This window comes from Meleagris gallopavo, chromosome 1 (genome assembly GCF_000146605.3).
Source record: "Meleagris gallopavo isolate NT-WF06-2002-E0010 breed Aviagen turkey brand Nicholas breeding stock chromosome 1, Turkey_5.1, whole genome shotgun sequence".
Lineage (NCBI taxonomy): Eukaryota > Metazoa > Chordata > Aves > Galliformes > Phasianidae > Meleagris > Meleagris gallopavo.
The window spans coordinates 6,074,544-6,094,992 of record NC_015011.2 but is presented as its reverse complement, the minus strand read 5'-3'; the positions used below and the strand labels follow the sequence as shown (position 1 = coordinate 6,094,992).

General features: G+C 37.8%; 1 protein-coding gene across 4 annotated transcripts in view; it reads left to right on the top strand.

Annotated features, from left to right (window-relative positions):
- The window catches only part of SEMA3D (semaphorin 3D), a 148,599-nt gene that overhangs the window by 106,017 nt on the left and 22,133 nt on the right, over positions 1-20,449 (top strand). For all 4 annotated transcript variants that reach the window (XM_010715144.3, XM_010715211.3, XM_019616732.2 and 1 more), the window contains 5 exons: positions 1,421-1,535; positions 3,463-3,532; positions 4,165-4,309; positions 16,400-16,622; positions 19,931-20,019. In XM_010715144.3, the coding sequence (XP_010713446.1) occupies positions 1,421-1,535; positions 3,463-3,532; positions 4,165-4,309; positions 16,400-16,622; positions 19,931-20,019 (642 nt within the window). The remainder of the gene's footprint in view (positions 1-1,420; positions 1,536-3,462; positions 3,533-4,164; positions 4,310-16,399; positions 16,623-19,930; positions 20,020-20,449) is intronic.

Here is a 20,449-nt window from a genome sequence, read left to right as displayed (position 1 = left end):
TATTTATGCCCCAACCCCAAAGGACCAAATACACTCCATGGAGATACTATGTAATCCCTACCACCTGCTGTTTCCTACTGTCTGGTTTCATACCTTCAGAATTGCAAAGCTGATTTGAAAAAATAATAATAAAAATTTCTCATGGTGAAACCAGATGGGATGAATATTTATGACCAACGTTGTAGCGCTTGTATTACCAGGTCCAATAAGCTTTAAAGTTTGTAACAAGTAGGCATCTTCATGGGGTAATTCAGAATATATATCTGGGGGACTACTTTTAGCAAGGAGAACATTTCCCTTAAGGGTTTGAATTCTTGGATGCTGCTGGAGTATCATTATCCTTACAGATGTCAAGCTGAAAAAATTTGGGGCCTAAATAGCACTGCAGAAACTAAATACATCTGTTTTTTTTTGAGCCTTCAGAGACAGATAAATGTCATTCATTAAATTCTTCATATATTCAGTGGAAGGAGGAAAGCTCCTAGGCAAACTTCTTGTTCTGTCTTCCAAAAGCAACTCCTCCTACACTATCTTTTCTCCCTCTTCTTTTTTTTCTTTTTCCCCCCTGAAAATCATTGACTACTAGTTTTTCATATTCCTTCTCATAATCTTCAATATTTTGAAAAACATCTGTCATGGTATTCTATTTCCCTCGAAGGAAAATTTTGGAAAATCCCCAAATATTTTGGAAACATCTTTATTCTTCAGTGTAGTTGGATGGAGTTAGTGTATCCTGTCTCCCTTTCACCTGCCTAACTGGAGCAAGTGGGATCATAGGATCAAACTCAATATAAGGACACCTACCTTTTGAAGAGGATTATTCAAATTTCAGGTGGCTCCATACAATACTTTTCTTTCTCCAGTAACTAGAAAGAATTTGGGCATGTGTGCTCATATCTTGGAAACCTCAATTAAATAAAATAAAAAAAAAAAGTTTTTTAAAAATGTCTTTTATGGAGGATGAAATGATATTTCCATAACAGAGATTATTAAAATAACATGAGTGGTTTCTTCTGGAATGCATATCTTTGTGTAGTGTATAAACAAAACAAACAACACAGTATTTACATCCCTGGAACCTCTGATGAGTATAGTTTTTCTCCTTTGAGAAGCCTATCCTGAATGTTCCTTATTATTTCTGAGTTTGCAAACAATTCTTGAAGAACCACTGATTGCAAAAATTTGCACTGCAGAGAACAAAAAATCACATTATGTAACATATGTTTCACAGCATTTCAGTTCTTGAACTGTTCTGAGAACACTGCAAATGTATTTAGGCATAATCAGAAAATTTCAATCACTCATTCTAATAAATGACTACTGGAGCTACTTATGAAAAGACTGTCCTTCACTTTGCATCCTGTGTTACAATGGCTCTTATTTGTTTAATAATTTACTCTCTTTATATTATTTTTATTAGAATGACATGGGAGGTCAGCGGAGCCTAATAAACAAATGGACTACTTTTCTGAAAGCCAGACTTGTGTGTTCAATACCTGGTCCTGAGGGAGCCGACACACATTTTGATGAGCTGCGTAAGTTGATTTATCTTTAATAGCTTATTTTGTCATCAGATTTGCTTGTACTTCTTTTTTTCTTATTATTCTTTACAGAAATACACATCTTATTCTGATTTTACTAATTTTCCAAGCAGTACTGATAGTGTCTAAGAAGGGTGATTGTTGTAAGCAATCTGAGAGAAACAGACAGTCCTATATGTCAGCCAGACTCTACCCTTAGAGAAGTGTATTGCCTACCTGGGGTCCTGGTGAGGGATACTTCTAGGAAACCTTCCAGTCTGATTCATCCCTCTGGTTATTATCCTTTATTGATAGTTCAGGTCAGAAGTGATGAAGTCACTGAGAGAAGACTGAGAAATGTCAAAAGGAACTTCAGAACATTGGAATGGTTAGTTGATGGAGCAGGAGTACAAGTGGTGTTCTCCTCTATCCTCACAGTGCTAGTAAGGGTTACTGAGAGGATCAGGAAAACCCATCTCATAAATATGTGTCTGAGAGACTGGTGCAATTGCAGGATTATTTATCTATCTATCTATCTATCTATCTATCTATCTATCTACCTATTTATTTATTTATTTATTTAATACATGGGACAGTTTACTTGGCACCTGGTCTGATATCTTCAGATGGGTCTCACCTGTCTCATAGGGGGAAATGGATCCTAGCCCAGGAGCTGGCTGCAGTGATTACCAGGGGTTAGTACTGGGGCTTGTCCTGTCAGTTTCTTCATTGATGACCTGGACAAAAGGATTGAGTGCAACATCTGTAAGTTTGCAGATGACATCAAGTTGGCTGGAAGTGTCAATTTGCCTGAGGGTAGGAAAGCCTACAGAGGGATCTGGGCAGGCTGGATCACTGTGCTGAGGCCAATGGGATGAAGTTCAGCAAGACCAAGTGCTGGGCCTTGCACTTTGGCCACAACAAACACATGCAGTGCTACAGGCTGGGGCAGAGTGGCTGGAAGACTGCACGGAAGAAATGGACATGGGGCTGCTGGTTGATGCTCTGCTAAATGTGATGCAGCAGTATGCCCAGGTGGCCAAGAAGAACAATGGCATCTTGGCTTGTATCAGAAACAGTGTTGCCAGCAGAAGCAAAGAAGTGATCATTCCTCTGTACCCAGTTCTGTTGAGGCTGCACCGTGAGTACTGTGTTTAGTTTTGGACCCCTCTGGAAAGTAAAAAAACAACAAGAAAGATATGGAGGCCCTGGAGCATGTCCAGAGAAGGGCAACAAAGCTGTGAGAGGTCTGGAGCACAGGCCTTAGGAACTGAGGTGGTTTAGTCTGGAGAAGGGGATGCTTGGAGGAGATCTTATTGGTCTCTACAGCTACCCAAAGGAAGGTTGAGGTGAGGTGGGGTCAGCCTCTTCTCCCATGTGACTAGTGATAGAACTAGAGAGAATGGCCTCACGTTGCGCCAGGGGAGATTCAGGCTGGATGATAGGAAAAACTTCTCCAAAAGAGTGTTCAGGTGCTGGAATGGGCTGCCCAGAGAAGGGGTTGAGTTACTGTCCCTGGTGGTGTTCAAGGAATGTTTAGATATTGTATTAAAAGACATAGTTCAGTTGGGAATTATTGGTGGTAGGTGGATGGTTGGACTGGATGATCTTGGAGGTCTTTTCCAACCTTGGTGATTCTATGATTTTATGATTCCATCTCCATCTTTTACCTAAAGTCATTGATTATAACTTGAATTAATCTTATTAGAATTATGGTGTTTATAACTCCTCAAGCTGGAAAGTAAAAATATGGTTTTGTCTAAAAACAGGCTATCTGCAAATGGACAATTGACAGATTATCAACACAAATTCACTCAGCAGAAATTAGACAAAAGTAACCTTCTGTTTTTACAAATATCATAACTGTAAGTGATAAATACAGAGATGTTCAATGTTTGCTTAATAATAATAATTTAAAAATCACAATATTTTCCCATTACAGAAGATATATTCTTGCTTTCTACAAGAGATGAGAGAAACCCTCTTGTATATGGAGTCTTCACTACAACAAGGTATGTCTTAGGATCATGTTTGCCTTCGGAAACAAATGCAGGAAGTCTTAATCAGGGATGTATTAATTAATGAACCTCTCAGCTATGATATTGAGGTACTTTAAGTAGAATTTTTATAAAGGAAATAAATAATTATTTTGTCTTTGAAACTTTTGAATTAAATGTACTTAAGGACTAGGTATGCACTTCACAGTGGAATTGCAAAGAAAAATTGCCAATGACTCCTCAGTTAAGAGGTAACCACTATACTGGCTCCACAGCAGATATAACCAAATAAAATATTTACAATTGAATGAATTGCAACATAGTGACATAATCATAATAGTTGAGAAATGACACACGGAACATATTGAACACAAGAAAAAATAACAGTCTATCAAATGCTCCCAAAAGCTAACAAGACCAGGTATTATCTGAGCAAAGCTTAGTCTTGTAATGACAGTGACACATAATATCTGTAGTTATCAGACCTGTCCATATTGTCTGTTATTTAGCACCACTTATATTAACTCTCAGGTGTAGGATTGATTGAAAACCTTTCACACTCACTGGAATTACTGAATTGATTCACCAGATGAGGTATGCTCTGAAAATGAGCTTACAGTGTGCTTATCAGCCTGTATTCTTCTCAGCTCTGTCTTCAAGGGCTCTGCAGTTTGTGTCTACAGCATGGCAGATATCAGAGCTGTTTTCAATGGCCCTTATGCTCATAAAGAGAGTGCAGATCATCGATGGGTGCAATATGAAGGTCGTATCCCCTATCCCAGACCTGGTACAGTAAGTGTCTCCTTAATTACACACTTCTATCTTTACCCAAAGACAATCATCCTTTTCTATCCTCCATAGACTGTCAATTTATATTTTCCACTCAGGCAGGATGTTTCAAATTATCCTCACAACCCTCTCTCTTCTGTTGAGAGCTCAGACTTCTACCTACCCTTTTTCAGTTTATGTATATAAATATGCATTTTCCACTTCTCTGACATAACATTGTGTCCAGACCATTTCCTGATTTTCTCTCTTATTGTGGTCTCCTGCTGTCCAGCTCTATTTCTATCTGTTGGGATCACATCTGAGGTGCCAACACTTCATAAAAAGCCAAATCCATTTTTTTTATGAGCATTAAATTATGATTAGGTATTTAATTTGGAGTCTTGTATTTCTGTTATCTCTGTTAAAATCCCATTTCTTGAGATATGGTCACTGATTCTATTCTGTATGTTTGTGCATGTGTTCTGTTTTGATATAAAATAAGGAGTGAGTTGCTGCAGACATGATGTGATGGAATAAAAGTGATAGGAAGAAAGATGAAGTTTAATATCTGGAAATACTCTACATCTGTGATACCTTAGATGCAATGATTAAGCCAAAACAAAGAGGAAAATGTTGAAAGAATTTAGTAAAGAACACTTATCATACTTTTGTCTTGGTATTAAATTTGGAAAAGCACTGGCATACATTGCTGATGAAGAGGAAAACAGTATTTCTAGAAAATACATTTATTTTTGAAGTGTCAGCAAAACTTTGAGCAACTCTTGGTACAACAATTTGGAAGAGCAGTGGTTTAACAGTAAAACAGCTATGGGATAGTTTTCTTGGTCTAGTGCTCATTCAACTAGGTAGTAGTAAGAAGCAAAACAAATACAGCCAAACTCTAAGCTACTGAGGTTGAGATGCTGCTGGTACCTTGCCTAGAGGCCATTTGAGTGTCTTCACACAATTTCTCTGACAGCAGCATTACCATAACCATTGTTTGAAGTCCTATTATCTAACTAATTATCTAACTAATTATTTAGCTTTTCATTTCATTCTTTTCCTTGTTTTTCTATGTTTTCTTCATTATCCTTCCAATAGATCCAACTGCTTGGTCCATTCCCAGTCTGTCTATGGCTCTTGGTTGTTCATAGCACAATTCATGCTCTGTGCTCTGATTCCCTTCTCTCAGCTTCAGACTGGTGGGAAAGGAAGTCTTTCCATAAAGAGTAAGGCAGCTCCAGCAATTGATTCAAACTGCCTAGAATCTGCATTACTGGAGCAAATAAGATCCTAATTTAGACGCTTACGCATCTCTCTCTCATGCAGAATATATGGCACCCCCAGAAAAGAAGATTACATTTAATTCTTCTATTATTATTTTTTCAGCATGTGCAACTCCATTACTGGTTTAGAAGTGCAGATGCATTTAGTTTTAAGTACAAAAATGGTGCCAGTGAGAACAATAGCTGGTCCCATGGCATCTAAAGAGATTAAAATAACTCTCTTGAAAACCTTACAGTGCCCCATAAGGATGAACACTCGGCACAGATAGACGGGTCATAAGCTCATTGCATTTTTGAGTGTATTAGCCATCACATGGTTGAGCTGGGATTCGCAAGGAAGGAAATGTCATGCTGGAGCATGTCAGTGCTGATCTTTATCGCTCATTTGAATATCCATGCTCAACAAGTATTTTCAAAGTTGGAAAGTTTAAAGAAAATGGATATTTTCCGTAAGCCACCCCTTAAATCTCTAACGGCTTCCCTTAAGCACTTGATAACAGCTATGAGAAAATGGTCTCATAAAAATCCTTAGGAACTCTGGATTTCTGTAGGAGTTTGTCTGACCACAAGCTGAGAAGGGGAGTGGATTTTGCTGAAACAAGATCTCTGGAGAAAGATATCTGTAATGTTTACTATGTAGATAAGGTAAATTTATTACTGCATTTGTCTTAGTGAGCCGGAATAGTCTCAGATTGAAAGAAACTTTAGGTTTGGTGGTTTAAACTTTAGGTTTAAGATAGCATACCCAAAGAAGAATTAGATTCATGCCATTCATTTTGAAGTGAGCTAGGCCAAATGTATGAATCTGAACAGATTTAGGCTGAGATCTAAAAAAGCAACACAGTGCTTGAAGGCAAGGAAAAGAAGCAGCACACCATGTGCCCACAGAGTGCTGCAATGTGTCTAAATGCAAAAGTGCTCTTTTGTAAAGATTAATTTCACCATTTCTTGCTAGCTATGGGGTGATTCAGGAATGCTTAGAACAAAGCCAGAGGGATAATCTGTCCATTTCTTAAAGTTACTGGAGCATTTTTGAAATTTAAGCTTTACTTAGTGCTATCGTGTTAGCTACAGCTTAGCATAGTCAGCACTGCCCCTATTTTCTATTTCTCGCATTTGAAGTTACTGGCAAAGTCTAAAAATGGCATTACTAGGAAATGCTTTTCCTTTGATGTTTTGCTTTGAGGTAAGAATTGACTTCCTTTCAGCATTTAAACAGAAGCAGGAGACTGCTCACCCTAATTTAACTTCTGTCTCAGCTGTCTTTATCTCCTAAGTAAACAAAGCTGTTCACTATAGAGGCTGCGACCACTTTGATATTGAAATTTTGACAAAATGCTTCCTGCGGCACTTTGTGTCGGAGATAAACTCTCAACATGGCTGTGATGTCATACCTTGCTGGTGCTGAGCATCTTGCAGGTGATGCAGTGAGGTCTGCCTGCCCTCTGGCGTCTGCAGGACTCTTGACTGGGCTGAGTGCTGCTCAGGTGCAGTACAACGTGCGGCTCTTCTCTCCAACTTCTCTTGGCAGTATTAAAGAGCACGTGGATGTCATATAAATTTAATGGAGACAAGGCTTGTAATCTCTTTCAATTTGGAAAAAAAATAAATTAAAAAAAAAACACATAGAAGGTAGCCCTGTATATAAAGGGCTGTTTGAAAATCAAGAGAGCTTTTGCTTTATTTTCCTGAGCTGTTTTAAAATTGGACTTGTGTATCTGCAGCTGTCCCCTGATAACAGATCCAGTTTTCTTCCAGTCTCTTAGGGTTTCACCAAGGAAATTATCCTTTGATAAAGGGATCATCAGGCACTTCCTGTAAAATGTGTTCCTGGATTCTCAAGTAGAGTTTACATAATGTCCTCCCAGTCATAACAGAAGACATTTGAACAAGATTTTCAGTGAAGTGGGAGAAAATAACTGTTTTAGTATATTTATACATCCGTAAATATTGCAGTATCAAAAGATCTCACGCTGCATATATCCTATTTGAAAATTCTGATGAGGTACATAGGAACCATCATCATTTCATTGACAGTGAACAAATGTCACTGTCATATTTTGAGCAGAATCTGTGTTTAAAGATGCAGGTTAACAATCTGCTCTACCACAGTGCCTAAGTATTTAATTGCAATTCAAGGAAACACTGAATACAATGAGTCTGGATTTCTAACTAACTGATTTGCCAAAGATTCCCCCCGAAAAGATCTGAATGAGCAGAGTAAGAATCTTGCATCTAATTGCAGTCTTAGCTACAAGAAGCATCCAGCACAGCAGCCACTGCTTTTCTTCATTTGCATTTTGTATCTTGCTTCTTCCCACTTCAGATCTGAGTACTGAGATCCTGTTTTCTTTTAATTCTTTTAATATTTATTTGAATAAATTACTTAATTATTTCTTTTTATTCTCTTATTTTAATTTTTTTAAAAAGTTTCTGTATCCTCAGATCCTTCTGTGATTTTTCTCACCTTTCTCTTTTGTTTTTTTTTCTCTCCCTTTCCTTAGTGAAACCTCTTTGTTTTTTTTTCTGCTAACCCAGTGCACAGGCTGATGGAGGTGTGTTGTCCATCCCACCAGGACTTGGCTGAGCCACTGAGAAATACTGGCTGCCAAAAGCCTTTCCTTGTCCTCATGTCTGGTTAGTTTTGCTGTTTTAATAAGAGCATAAAACATCGAGGGTTGCACAGGTTTCCCTTGTTATTTTTAGACTTATCTTCCTCTTTTACCTGATCTTTTATGGGATAGACTGCATTCTTTGCTTCTCCAATTCCTGTCTCCTTTGATCTCCCCACTGTAAATGAGGCTGCTTAATTAAGTGAAATGTTTCCCTTTATGGGCTTATTTTCCTGAGAAAGCCTCCTCCACCTCCTCCTACGTACCAACATGTTTTCTTGAACATGAATCACCTCTCAATTCATTGCAGCCTTTCAAAATGCTGCAAACTCAGTCACCTTTCCAGCTTGAGGAGGTCAGCAGAGAATTGCACTGTGCCACCTGCAAAGTCAAGTTCACTCACCTAGCTGCCTCCTACGGTTATATACACATTAATGGTTTCTTATGTCTGCCTTTGCTGTCAGCCACACAGGTGTGTTAAATGGAAGAGCAATACAGAGGGTTCAATATAATCACTGTTACAGGATAGAACAAATCTCATACATCCAGTGGAACACAGTCTCTTTGTAAATAATGTCTCTATTTACTGTGTAGCTCTGATAAGACTATAGAGAAGAAGCCACAGACTGTTTAGGACACTCAGAAACCAAGTTTTTTTCTTCAGAACGGCTGAGTCTACGACAGCATGTGAGTGCCTAAGCCCCAAGAGTCATTCCTTAGCTGCCATCTATACCACAGAAAGTCCTAAACTACAAGTATCCAATTTTCTGAGGTAGTTCTGGGCATCACACCAGTCCTTGGCATTACATCTTAGTCCCTCAGTCCTCAGACTCTGCATTTCTCACTGAAATTATAATAGATTCACAGACTCATAGAATGGCTTAGCTTGGAAGGGATGTTAAAGACCATCTCGTTCCAATACCGCTGCCATGAATAGAGTTGCCAACTACCAGATCAGGCCGCCCCAGGCCTCATCCAACCTGGCCTTGAACACTTCCAGGGATGAGACATACACAGTCTCTCCATACAGTCTGTGCCAGTGCCTCATTATCCTTTATATGCACATAAAACTCAATTTGTTCAAAACAGTAGTGACTAGCTGAAGGTAATTCAATTTCTCCACTTTTTGCTTGGTAACTATAGCAGAACTCATTTAAAGTTTGGAAGACTTTACCTTGAACTGCAGGAGAATGTTGATTATGTGGCTATATTAACTATTTACTGGTTAAATACTCATTCTCTGATAGCTAGAGCAAGAAGGAGTGTGTCAGTATTAGTTCCTGGCTATGCCTTAGAGGCAGTGTCTAATGCTCTGCAGGGCTTTCCAGTGGAAAAGAAATCTTCTCCCTTTCTGGTTAATGTCTGAGCAACATTCTTACTACTTTTGGCTAAGCTGAAACCCTGAAAAGTGAAACAACTTCAAGAGGAAGGACAGGGCTCCTCCTAGGATGGCTCTGGTCTGTGTGCCTGAAACAGAGCTGACTGCTCCAGCAGAAGACACACCCAGGTGAAGGCATCCAGTTCTCCAAAATGAGACCGATTTAAAAGCTGTTTCATTCCTTCATATTTCACACTGGCTACTTCAAATGTCCCCAAGAGAGTGCCTTACTAATGTGGTGCTTCTTTCCCCTTGTGAAATGCATCAAAATTGCAAGCCTGGACATTGCAAAATCCAACCAGCAGATGCCAACTTCACTCAGTGTTATCAAGTCCCTGTTGTGCATATTATCTATGAGTGTTTGAAGCTTTTTGTAAAGTGGGTCCAATGCTCAATGTAACAAGTCCCTTCTAAACTGAAGTTTTGACATGCTTAAAATTAAAACTCTTACAGCTCACAGGGAGCTTCACTCTGTTTTGAAATTGTTCGCAGACAGCAGCATTGCTGAATTAAAGACACACAATTAAATGAAAAATAGATGTATTTTTACATACCTTAAAGTTAGATTCCCAAATAATTGTCACAGTTTTAATAGGTGTTAGATCCTGCAGCTCTTACTGACTTCACGGGCTGGTACTAAGCACTATGCATTTTGGCAAATTGGACGTTTATTTAGGAGCCTAACTTCTGGCACCAGCTTTTGAAAATCCTGGCCAGGATTCCCACATAATGTTAACACTGTCACACTATACATCTTTAGAATTGTGTGAGATCTACACATCCAGCACTCTTCTAAGCTGAAAACTTAATGGGTGAAAAAGACAGAAAACCTTACGTATATGCAGCATGGAGTGCTTTTATCTGAGAAAGATTTGCTGTAATTCACCACCTTCTGATTGCATTTGGATATAAATAAAAGGTGAGGGAATGAAAAGGCTTTTTTTTTCAGATTATCTGGATTTGGTCCAGGTGGATTATTGTCAAAGTGAGCTCACACCAAATGCACTGGAAAGCCTTGACATTACTACTGATTTGATTCTTTGGAAGTTTTGTGCCACAGTGTTTATACAGCAGTTGAATAGAGAAGTCCATAGAACTTCAAACTTGGTGTCTATTTTATTGATTTGTTTTTGTTTCTTATTTTTCATTTTTGAATATATACATTTCTATGAAGCTATCATTCATGAAAGTGAAAGCCTAAGCAACCTTTAAGAATTAATTGAATGGTGAATGTATTTCTCACAAGATTCTTATCTAGCAGTACTGATTTTACTAATTTATTTATTTTTTTAATGACATCTATCTAGAAGAAAAGCATCAAATCAGAGCCAGTTGTTTAGATTTCTCTGTCAGAAGGAAAGAGGCAGGCACTTCCTTTGTGTAGCTGAAACATACAAGACAAGAATCTAGGTCAGGTGAGAAGAATCCCACCCTGTTGCAAAAGCAGAAGATGAGATAGCATAGTGGTATTGTAAGAACTTTTATGGAGCCAGATTCTTTTGTAGTCCACATAAAGCAACCCTGCCAACCTAATCCTGTGACATTTGATATAAATGCAAATCTCTTATTGTCTGCAGTAGGAGATGTCACATATCTGAGACAGCATCTGGTGCTGATGATGTGAATAAATGTGAACTGGGCAGAGAACACCGCTATCACTATCACACGTGACGTGCAGCAGGATATGAACTCAAATTTTCAGAGGTGAAAGGCTGCTTCACTCACTCACTTGGACGTGCAGCCTTTATCACCATGCATCCTATTGATTGCTATGAAAGGAAACACGAGCCCACAGGAATTGTTCTGTAATGATGGGTGGACACATAGCTTTAAACAGCTGCCTGAGGACTTTGCCAAAGGTTGGCCCTAATTAATTTTTCATTCCCTTGTTCCATCCATTGTGCCATGCAGTTACTGATGCCTCTGAAAATAGCACTCTTGGCCAGCATAGCAGGATCACACCTGCCCAGCTGTTCCTGTTGGTCATGGTCTTTTAGGAGGTGATCCAAAGCCCACTAAAACAATTGGACAAAGTCCTATTGATTTGAGTGGATCTTTGGAGCAAATCCTTAGTCCTTATTTTTACTGATTTGGTTGTATAGGCTGGCAAAAATTTTCCTGTATCATGCATGGTAGGGTTTAGGCCTTTGGGAATCCTTTAACAGCTTTGTAGGTTCGTACTGGTAGAGATTTTATCCTAGTAGTTTGTAGTGGGTGATGTCATTGTTCTCCTTTTCCTCTGTTGTTATATTTTTTGGCAAAAAATCTAGATCCGTGGGGCTACTCTCATTTGATAAATATGAATGAATTTCTGGGATTGAGCTGTAAATAGGAGAGCAATCACCAGAGTTACAGAAGATATGGACTGTAATTCACAGCTCAGAGCATGAACCATAGAGAATGTAAATATAAGGGAAAGCCAACCTGCATTTCTCACTCAGGGGAAGCATTACTGCATGGTTGGGGAAGGAAAGAAGAGTGAATTTCTCATTCTATATAGAACAGTCTGATGCATGATTTTATCCAAAGGCAATTAAAGAACATATGTTTCTGTTGATTTCAACAAACTTTGAATCAGCTCCTGCAAAGATAAACTTGCTTTTCAAATCAATAGTATTTTGGACGTCAGATTGTGACAGAAGGGAAAAAGACTCAGACTTGGATTGTTCTAAAGATAAGGAGAAATACGTATTTCTGAAGTAATACTTGTGCAACGAGAACACACATTATTTCTTTTCGTGTAGATACTGTGCTGCCTGAGTTGTGTCTCCTGTACCACAGCTCACTTAATTTTTTTGTTTTTCTCAAGTCTAAAATCTACTTTTTCTTGTCGTTGGAACACTCTTTCTGTACTGTCTTGTGTCTTTTGCTATGCAATATGAGTTCGTGTATGTTCTTTATTCAACTGTTACTGCTATCTTCAAAAAACAAGCAGACTACAGCGCACCTCAAGGATATAACCTTGCAAAACCTTTAATTTCTGAAAGCACAGCAGGAAATGGAACATGGAAGATCACACTCAGCATGTCAGATGGTGAAATTCTTATGGGAAAGCTGTCATAAAATCTTTAGGGATAATTGACTGCAACATATATTTCCAAATGAACTATTTTTTATTTTTTTTTCAGTAGGACTTTTCTCTTTGCCTTCTTTTGTACCTGTATTAAATTGCTTTTTTTTCAAAGGATGTCCTTTCAGCAAGAATCAGAGGACAATAATACAATCCCAACTTTGTTCTCTTGCCAGTTTTTTTCATAGCCACGCATTAAATTGTGTATTTGGAAAAATGACCTAATATGTGATGGAATGTATCTCAATTTAACTTACTCACTGTCTATGGATAAATTTTCAAAAGCTACTAGGTGATTCAGGGTCCTAAACTCTACTTTCAATTTAAAAATGTGGAGTTTTTATGAATATAAGGAGGCTTAACTGTTCTAGACTGAAATAGTGCTAAGCACTTGGGTACTCTCACAGAATCTCTCATTTCTGTAGATTGCCATCAAAGTCAATCCACAGAAGGTCTAGAAAATAAGTTATAGTCTTTTAAATCACTCAAGCTGAGTTCTTACTAAATAAAGTCAGAGGACAAATTCAAGCACAGACCTGTATTCACTGAACTGCTTAGGGCTGGCATGGGCTTTACCATGGTGTGCTGACTAGCGTCCTCCCCAGCAAAGCCACAGCAGTTGAAACCTGAGAGAAGGAATGGTCCAGGCTGGTCCTGAACATGAGAGAAAGCTTTGGCCATGGTGGCTGAAGTTGCATGGCTGTGAGAAGGGAGTCTGCCAGCAATGAAGAAGGAACAGGCTCAGCCCTTGTCACTGTATGTGCTGTTCTTAATAAAAAATGTTTTGGATAATATCAAACCTTACATACTGGAACAAATCCTAACCTCAAGCTCTTAACTTTCACCATAGATAGAATATGTGTCAAGCTGGAGATTTGTAGGAATGAGCTATGAAGGAAGACTGTAGAGCAACTTCATTGCAAATCTTAACTTTCTCCCAGAGCACTACAAAGATATTATCACATTTCTTTCTTCACAGATTGTGTTATGGCTCCATCTGGCACAAAATACAGGGATTGCTTTGTGTTAAGAAACAGCAGTCAGCAGTTCATGTGTAAAACTGTGTAATCAACTGGATTGTCAACTTCTTATAATTACCTGTACTGCTACAGTAAAACATCTAGGTGCTGCTACCTCCATATTAAAAAGAGAAGCTTTCTCAGACTCAGATTAGAGACTAAGTGTAAGGTGCTGGATGCAGACAGCCGTGGAAAGGAAAGCAGACATAGTGGGTCATGAGCATGACTGACATTGCAAATAAGTGTTGCTTGGTTTACTCCCCCCAAAAATGGAAGGGAGAATTTGGAAGGTGACCTGGGAGACAGGTTTATGGGTCTTCAAGCAGTAAATGTGAGAATCATGCTGGAATAAAGCACAAATGTATATATAACCAAAAGAAACAGCTGAATTGATTAGGCAGTCAGTATGGGTCTAGCAGAATTGGAAGCCAACTCTAGCAGTAAATGGGAGAGACTGGGAAAGTGTTCAGGGGTTTTCTCAGAGTAGCAGTATTCTGGACCCAAAAAGAGGATGAGACTACATTTTTCAAAACCATAGAAAAAGATGCTGCAGCAGTGAGTTTGCACAAGGGTTTCAGCTATGTGAATGAGTTAAAAAAGTCACTTCTGAGAAATAATGAGCTGCAGGGGTCATCTGGCATCTAGAGAATCTGCCTTTATTACAAGAAAAATAAATACGAGGTGTAGGATTTACAGTTCACCAGAAGCTGTGGCCTCTGATTACAAGCCTTATAGGAGGTATTTTAGCCTAGAAAAAGGAGCAAAGCTAAAGCACTTGCTAGTGGCTATCTTCAACAGTAACTCTGGGAATATTTCCCAAGAGAAATTAAGTGCTAGTTGAACATATGCTCCCAGCCCACAAGTCAGAAGCTCAGCCTCAGTACCAGAAGCAGCCACCCATCTCCAATCACGCCAGAGCAGGGAGCTGGCAGCAGAATTTTGCTTATGTTTCTCTCTCTCAGTTTTGTACCTGATTCTTCTCTTCTTTTTCTATGCACAAATGAAATATTCTTTGATATTGTTGAAGGAAACGCAGCAAGCAGTGAATACGGCCTGCACTTTAAATACTAAAGATTATCCCGTAGTAGCCAGTGGAGGGCACTCTAGACTTGCTGTTGAAAGTCCTTCATATTGATAAAACTATTTTATTCAGCATAGCAAATTTAACCTCACACAGATATTTGTGTCTTGAACTGGAGAGCTAGCCTGCGTGTTAGGTCATGCATTTCTCTCTTCACTCCAGGTTTGATTTCCTTGTCTTGTAAAATATCCAAAGTGATAATACTCCTTTGAGTGGGGCAGGGATTGAAGAGGTGAAATTCTTTGCAGATGTACCGACCTCATCATGAGAAGCTTTCTGATTTATAGTGATGCTTTTGAAAAATGAGGTACAGGTGACCAAATGCTCCTTTTGGTTGAGAAGAAGCACTGAGCAACCTGATATCCGGTTGATTTTACAAGTGTTCTCACAGAAAACCTGATTACTAAAAGAATATAGATTGAGTCTGTAGCTTACAAAGAAGACCAAATTTCTGAAGTGGTCTATACCAATAGCATCTGTTATGGTATTATATATAGATAATTCCTATTTATTAAAAGAAAAAAAAATAGTTATTTTCTTATTTTATTAGATTGTTTATGACTGAATTTTGCTGTCTCAAATATATGATGAAAAAAAGGTTGAAATGCATCTTTGTGCATGGGTGGATGTACTACTTGAATGTCAGTATTAAATATTCTTATTACTGATAACAGTGGTGTGAGTGTTAAGGCATGTCTTCACCTCTCCAGGAACAATGGTAGGTGAAGAAAAGACCTTGTTTGTGCTTGTAAAAGCCATTTGATGATAGAATTCAAAAATTGCACATAGTTTTTAAGTAGTTTGTGTTTGTAGACTTGTTAGTACAAGAAATATAAACTATTAGTATTTTATCCAACATTAAACATCTCTTTATGCAGTCTTCTTTTCCTTACTATCTTTTAAAAACAATCAATTTCCCCTCTAACTTACAGTATATGTTATCAAAATGTCTGAGAGAAAGAAGAAAAAAACTGCAGGAGTTTTTCTTCAATGCTTGCATATATTGATCTGTAGGCAGGTTTTGATGTGGGCATAAAACTAATAGAAATTGAATATACATAATTATGAGTAGTAGCAGTAAAAATGGGTGATACGAAACAAATTAGCAAGCTGTAGATAGTTTTGAATGGAGAATAGGTGGGAGCAGGATTAAGGAAAAGGAAGATGAAGGGGAAGCACTTTTGGAGAGAGAGAAAAATGAACAGAGAGTGGAGAAGTGAGGAAGAAAATGGCCCTTTGAAGAACTGGGGAAGCACACGCTAGAAGCAAATGCTGAGCTGCCCAGTGTGCTTTCACACTTTCAAACAACATTGAGCTTGTTCAATTGTAAGTCAAATTTCCTTTCAACTTCTAGATGTCACTAGACATATAGAAAAAAACAAGTCTACAGTGACCAAAATCTTATTGTATGAAAATCAACAAAAGACCAAAAAATCTGTCACGGAGTTAACTAGATCAATCTATGCCCGTGACACAACTGAACTTACACTCTTATTTAAGCATCTAGAGAAGTGTCCTGCTTTTCAGGGTTTCTGAGGAGCTGGATAGATCTCTCGAGATTTCAAAATGAATAGACAGCTTTCCTGATACACACAGAGAAACCTGCAGATTTGTTGTATTTCTTCCCTACTATTCTTCCCAACTTCTTGGACTCTTTCTTTCTTTCAGTGCCCAAGCAAAACCTACGATCCACTTATAAAATCTACCAGAGATTTTCCCGATGAAGTCATTAGCTTTATAAAGCGCCATCCCCTGATGTACAAATCTGTTTACCCGCTGACGGGAGGACCAGTGTTCACACGAATCAATGTGGACTACCGGCTGACTCAGATTGTGGTGGATCATGTCATGGCAGAGGATGGGCAATATGACGTTATTTTCCTAGGAACAGGTAGGAGAGGACTTCCACTATTGTTCTGCACAGATTCCCTCCTTTAAAAGCTCTTCTACTCCACTAGGTCCTGAATAAACCTGTTGATTAACATCTTTTTCCTAAGCTTGCAGCTTCAGGAAGCATTTAGATGCCCTTGCTTGTGTGATGGGACTTCATAAAACTGCTAAAATTAATCTGTCGACTCAGACACTTATACTGAAATTAAGACTAAAATTAAGATTTTAATGGCTCATGGCCCCAAGGTGATAACCCAGTTAAGGGTCAGAATAGCTAGATTTTCTTATTCTCTGAGTTCTGTTCAGTGCTGCTCTTTATGTTTTGTGGTGATCTGGCTCCAATTCCCACTGGCAGCACATCAGTAGGCAATTAAGAGAACAAAAATAACCTTAATAACCTCAAGGATTAATTTCTGTTATCAACAGCGTCATGGTGCATCAGCATTAAGTATCTTCTGACACTGAAAAGCTAAGAAAGATTTCAGATGCAGCCTAAAGCAGTGATTTCACTTAAATGTATTTAAGAATATTCCTTTGCAACATGAGTAGCTCCAAAGAAAGGGACCAGGATTTAACAGAGAGGGACTAAACTACTCTGTCAGGGAAGAAACATGACTTGCAGTTTGTCTGTGGATAATTATGTACATATTTACATTTTCTTATAGCTATGTGCTATAAGGAAAAAAGGTTTGGTTTTCACGTAGTATTTAAATTTAAAATCACTGAATGGATCCTCTTACAGTATATATGATATGCTAAGAATTATTAATGTACCTACTCATAACACTTCTAAAGTATAATCCCTGGTCTTATTCCACTAAAATTTCATGTTCTTAATCCACAGTTTGAAGTTCCCTAAATAGTAATAGCTCTGATAAAGCATTTTGCACCACTAGATCCAAATACTTCACTAAGGAGGTCATTGCCATTATACTTACCTCAAAATAAATGAAACAGAGGTACATGGAGAGGAAAACATTCGTCCTAGGGCAGTGAGCAAGCTTCTGAAATGAGAAACTAAATCTCTGTTTGAATCCTACCCCAGTGCTGTTGGATTATACAGCATTTTTTCTGGCCTATGAACAAATATGATATCAAGAGTGTAGTTTGATAGCTATGGGTACTCTGAAGTGATCTGGGAAAGGGAGTGAATTGTCATAGGGCATCACCTCTTACAAAGTGTGTGCTATCTCAGCCTTCCTACCTGCATCATCACACCCACAAGCTCAGAGAAAGCATCTCTTAAAGTGTTTATGTATTTCAGCTCAATTCTCCTCACAATTCTATCTTCCAAAAGAAGGAGGTGTGAGAGTGACCTACAATACCCATAAGTTCATAGATGGAAAAAATACCGTTTTGTAGAATAGAACATTAACGTGGCCTCTACTCCAAGTCTGCCTGGGAAGATCAGGAATAAAATTTGCAGAAAATCCTTGCTGCTTTATGAATGCAGTCTTTAATATGGCCATCGGAGAAGGAAAATTAACACATTCCCAAGCTGTGAGATGCCTAGAATTTGAAAGTACCCACTAAAGCTTACTTATTTCAGTGATAATAGGGAGGAAAAATAATTTAAAATGTAAGCTATCAGAAAAGATGTGTTCACTTGTTAAAAAGCATGAGATATTCCTTCAGTGATTGCAGAGATGCTTTCAAATGTTTTCAGTTCTCTGCTGTTAAGTTTGTCAAAGCAATACAATTATATTAATAGACTAGCAACCAAAATACTGACAAATTACCTGTCTCTACCTAGCACTGATAAGAACTAATTTTTCACAGTAATTGGAGGGTCCCAGTCTGTACCATGCAGTCGCTAGATGGCACTCTATGATATGCAGACACTTATTTATCTGCAGTGCCTTCCTGAAAAGTGAGTTTTCTTTTCCAGGAACACAATGTTTTGTTCCATTTTATCCTCTAAATTTGTCTTATTGCAAAAAAGAAATCTAGACTTGAAGATAAAATTTCAAATATCATATAGAGAGACTGAATACAAATATATCGAATAACCCCTAAGATGGTTAGCAGCAGCTAAAAAGGAAAGTTACTACATGTTCGAATGTATGCAACCATGTTATTGCACAATTTAGGAGGACAGGCAGTTCTGCACATGCAACCATACTGCTGGGCTCTGTATATACACAGGCTTTGGTAATCACATCCAAAACAAAACTATGCCTAATATATAATATTAGGCAATATTATATATTAGGCAATATATAAGGCAAACTGAAATAATTTTAACTTTGATTGGCAATATGGTCTCTTGTAGTTTGGAAAAATAAGAATGAAAGTCTCACTCTTTGCATTACAATGTATTAGTTTCCATGTTTCCATCATTTCAGTATTAGAGATAGTGCTTAGGATTAAGCTGTGCTGTGTCATTTCCACATTGACCATTACAGCACGCAGCTCACTTTTCTCAGCACTTTTTAAGGTTGTTGTTGTTGTTTTTTTTTTAATTATTATTATTAAAGCCAATAAAGATTCACTGATGTGCAATAGTCTGAGATAAGCTGCATTTTTTGTTTTGTTGGTTTTTTTATGTGTTAAGAATGCAGTTTGAAATTAATGAATAGATGAACTTCTAAAAATTCTCCTGATAATGCCAAAGAAATGAATTCTACAATGTTTAAATTAAAAATGTTAATATTGAATGGAGATATGCAAAGATCTCCCTAAAATCAAAAGAAAAATGAAAAAATATATATTTCTTATTTTCCCATATTAAGATGAAACCTATTTCTAATTAAGGAGCTATGCTGATGAAAATTAATTCTATTAAAAATAAATTTGATCCTCACTAGATTGGGTCAGATAGACCACAATTCCAGCTAAAGCAAACGTGCAGAAAATTCCAGTTGAGATCATGAATGTGCTTGCATGTATATTTGTATAGCAGCAGAGTTAGACCACCTATGCCAAGCACAACAATGCACAGTTGCATCAGCTCAAACATGCAGTAAACATACTGTGTAGAGCTATGTAGAAAGTAACAGATGCATATAAGGGTAGATGTCATTTGAAGGCTGAATCCTTGATGGATTAGTTCTATCTTCCTCGCACAGTTTTTGATGTTATTTTTCTTTTTGATCTAAGTTTACAAAATCAGTTTGTTTGCTTTTTACATACATGTACAAGTTGAATAGAATCACAGAATCCTAGAATAACTTGAGCTGGACAGATGTATAAGGATCATGGAGTCCAACTCTGAATGTATGAGTCCAACTGTGAAATGAAGTAAAAAATGAAGTAACTGAGATGTAATAGTGTGTTTCATATGGTGAATGTTGTGAATGTTTGTTTCAGACATAGGCACAGTACTGAAAGCTGTGAGTATCACCAAGGAGAAGTGGAGTAAGGAGGAGGTGGTCCTGGAAGAGCTACAGATATTCAAGGTAAGAATTAGCAAGGACTACATCAACTACTCAGGAGAATTAAAGGCTCAGAATGCCTTTATCTGTATGGGTGTTTGCTCAGTGGAACTAGTTCAAGATTCCAGAAGGACAATATGTCAATTTTTAAATGCCTTGATATAAAGAAAGCCAATTGGAAAAAAAAACAGAAACACAAGAACAAGATTTTTCAAACTCATAGAAAGTCTCAATTTTCCTATCTTGTTCTCCTTTGCAATCCTATTTTGAGCCTGACCTACTTATTATTATTTTATTTTTAATGGTGATATTCCTGTTATCTCAGCCTTGGAATTATTCTTCACAGAATTATAATTTAAAAACCAACCAAGCAAGAAAACCCACAAATGTAGAAAAATTATTTTAAATAAACAACTTTAGGGGTTGAGAACTAAAAGAAAATAAATCAAACTAA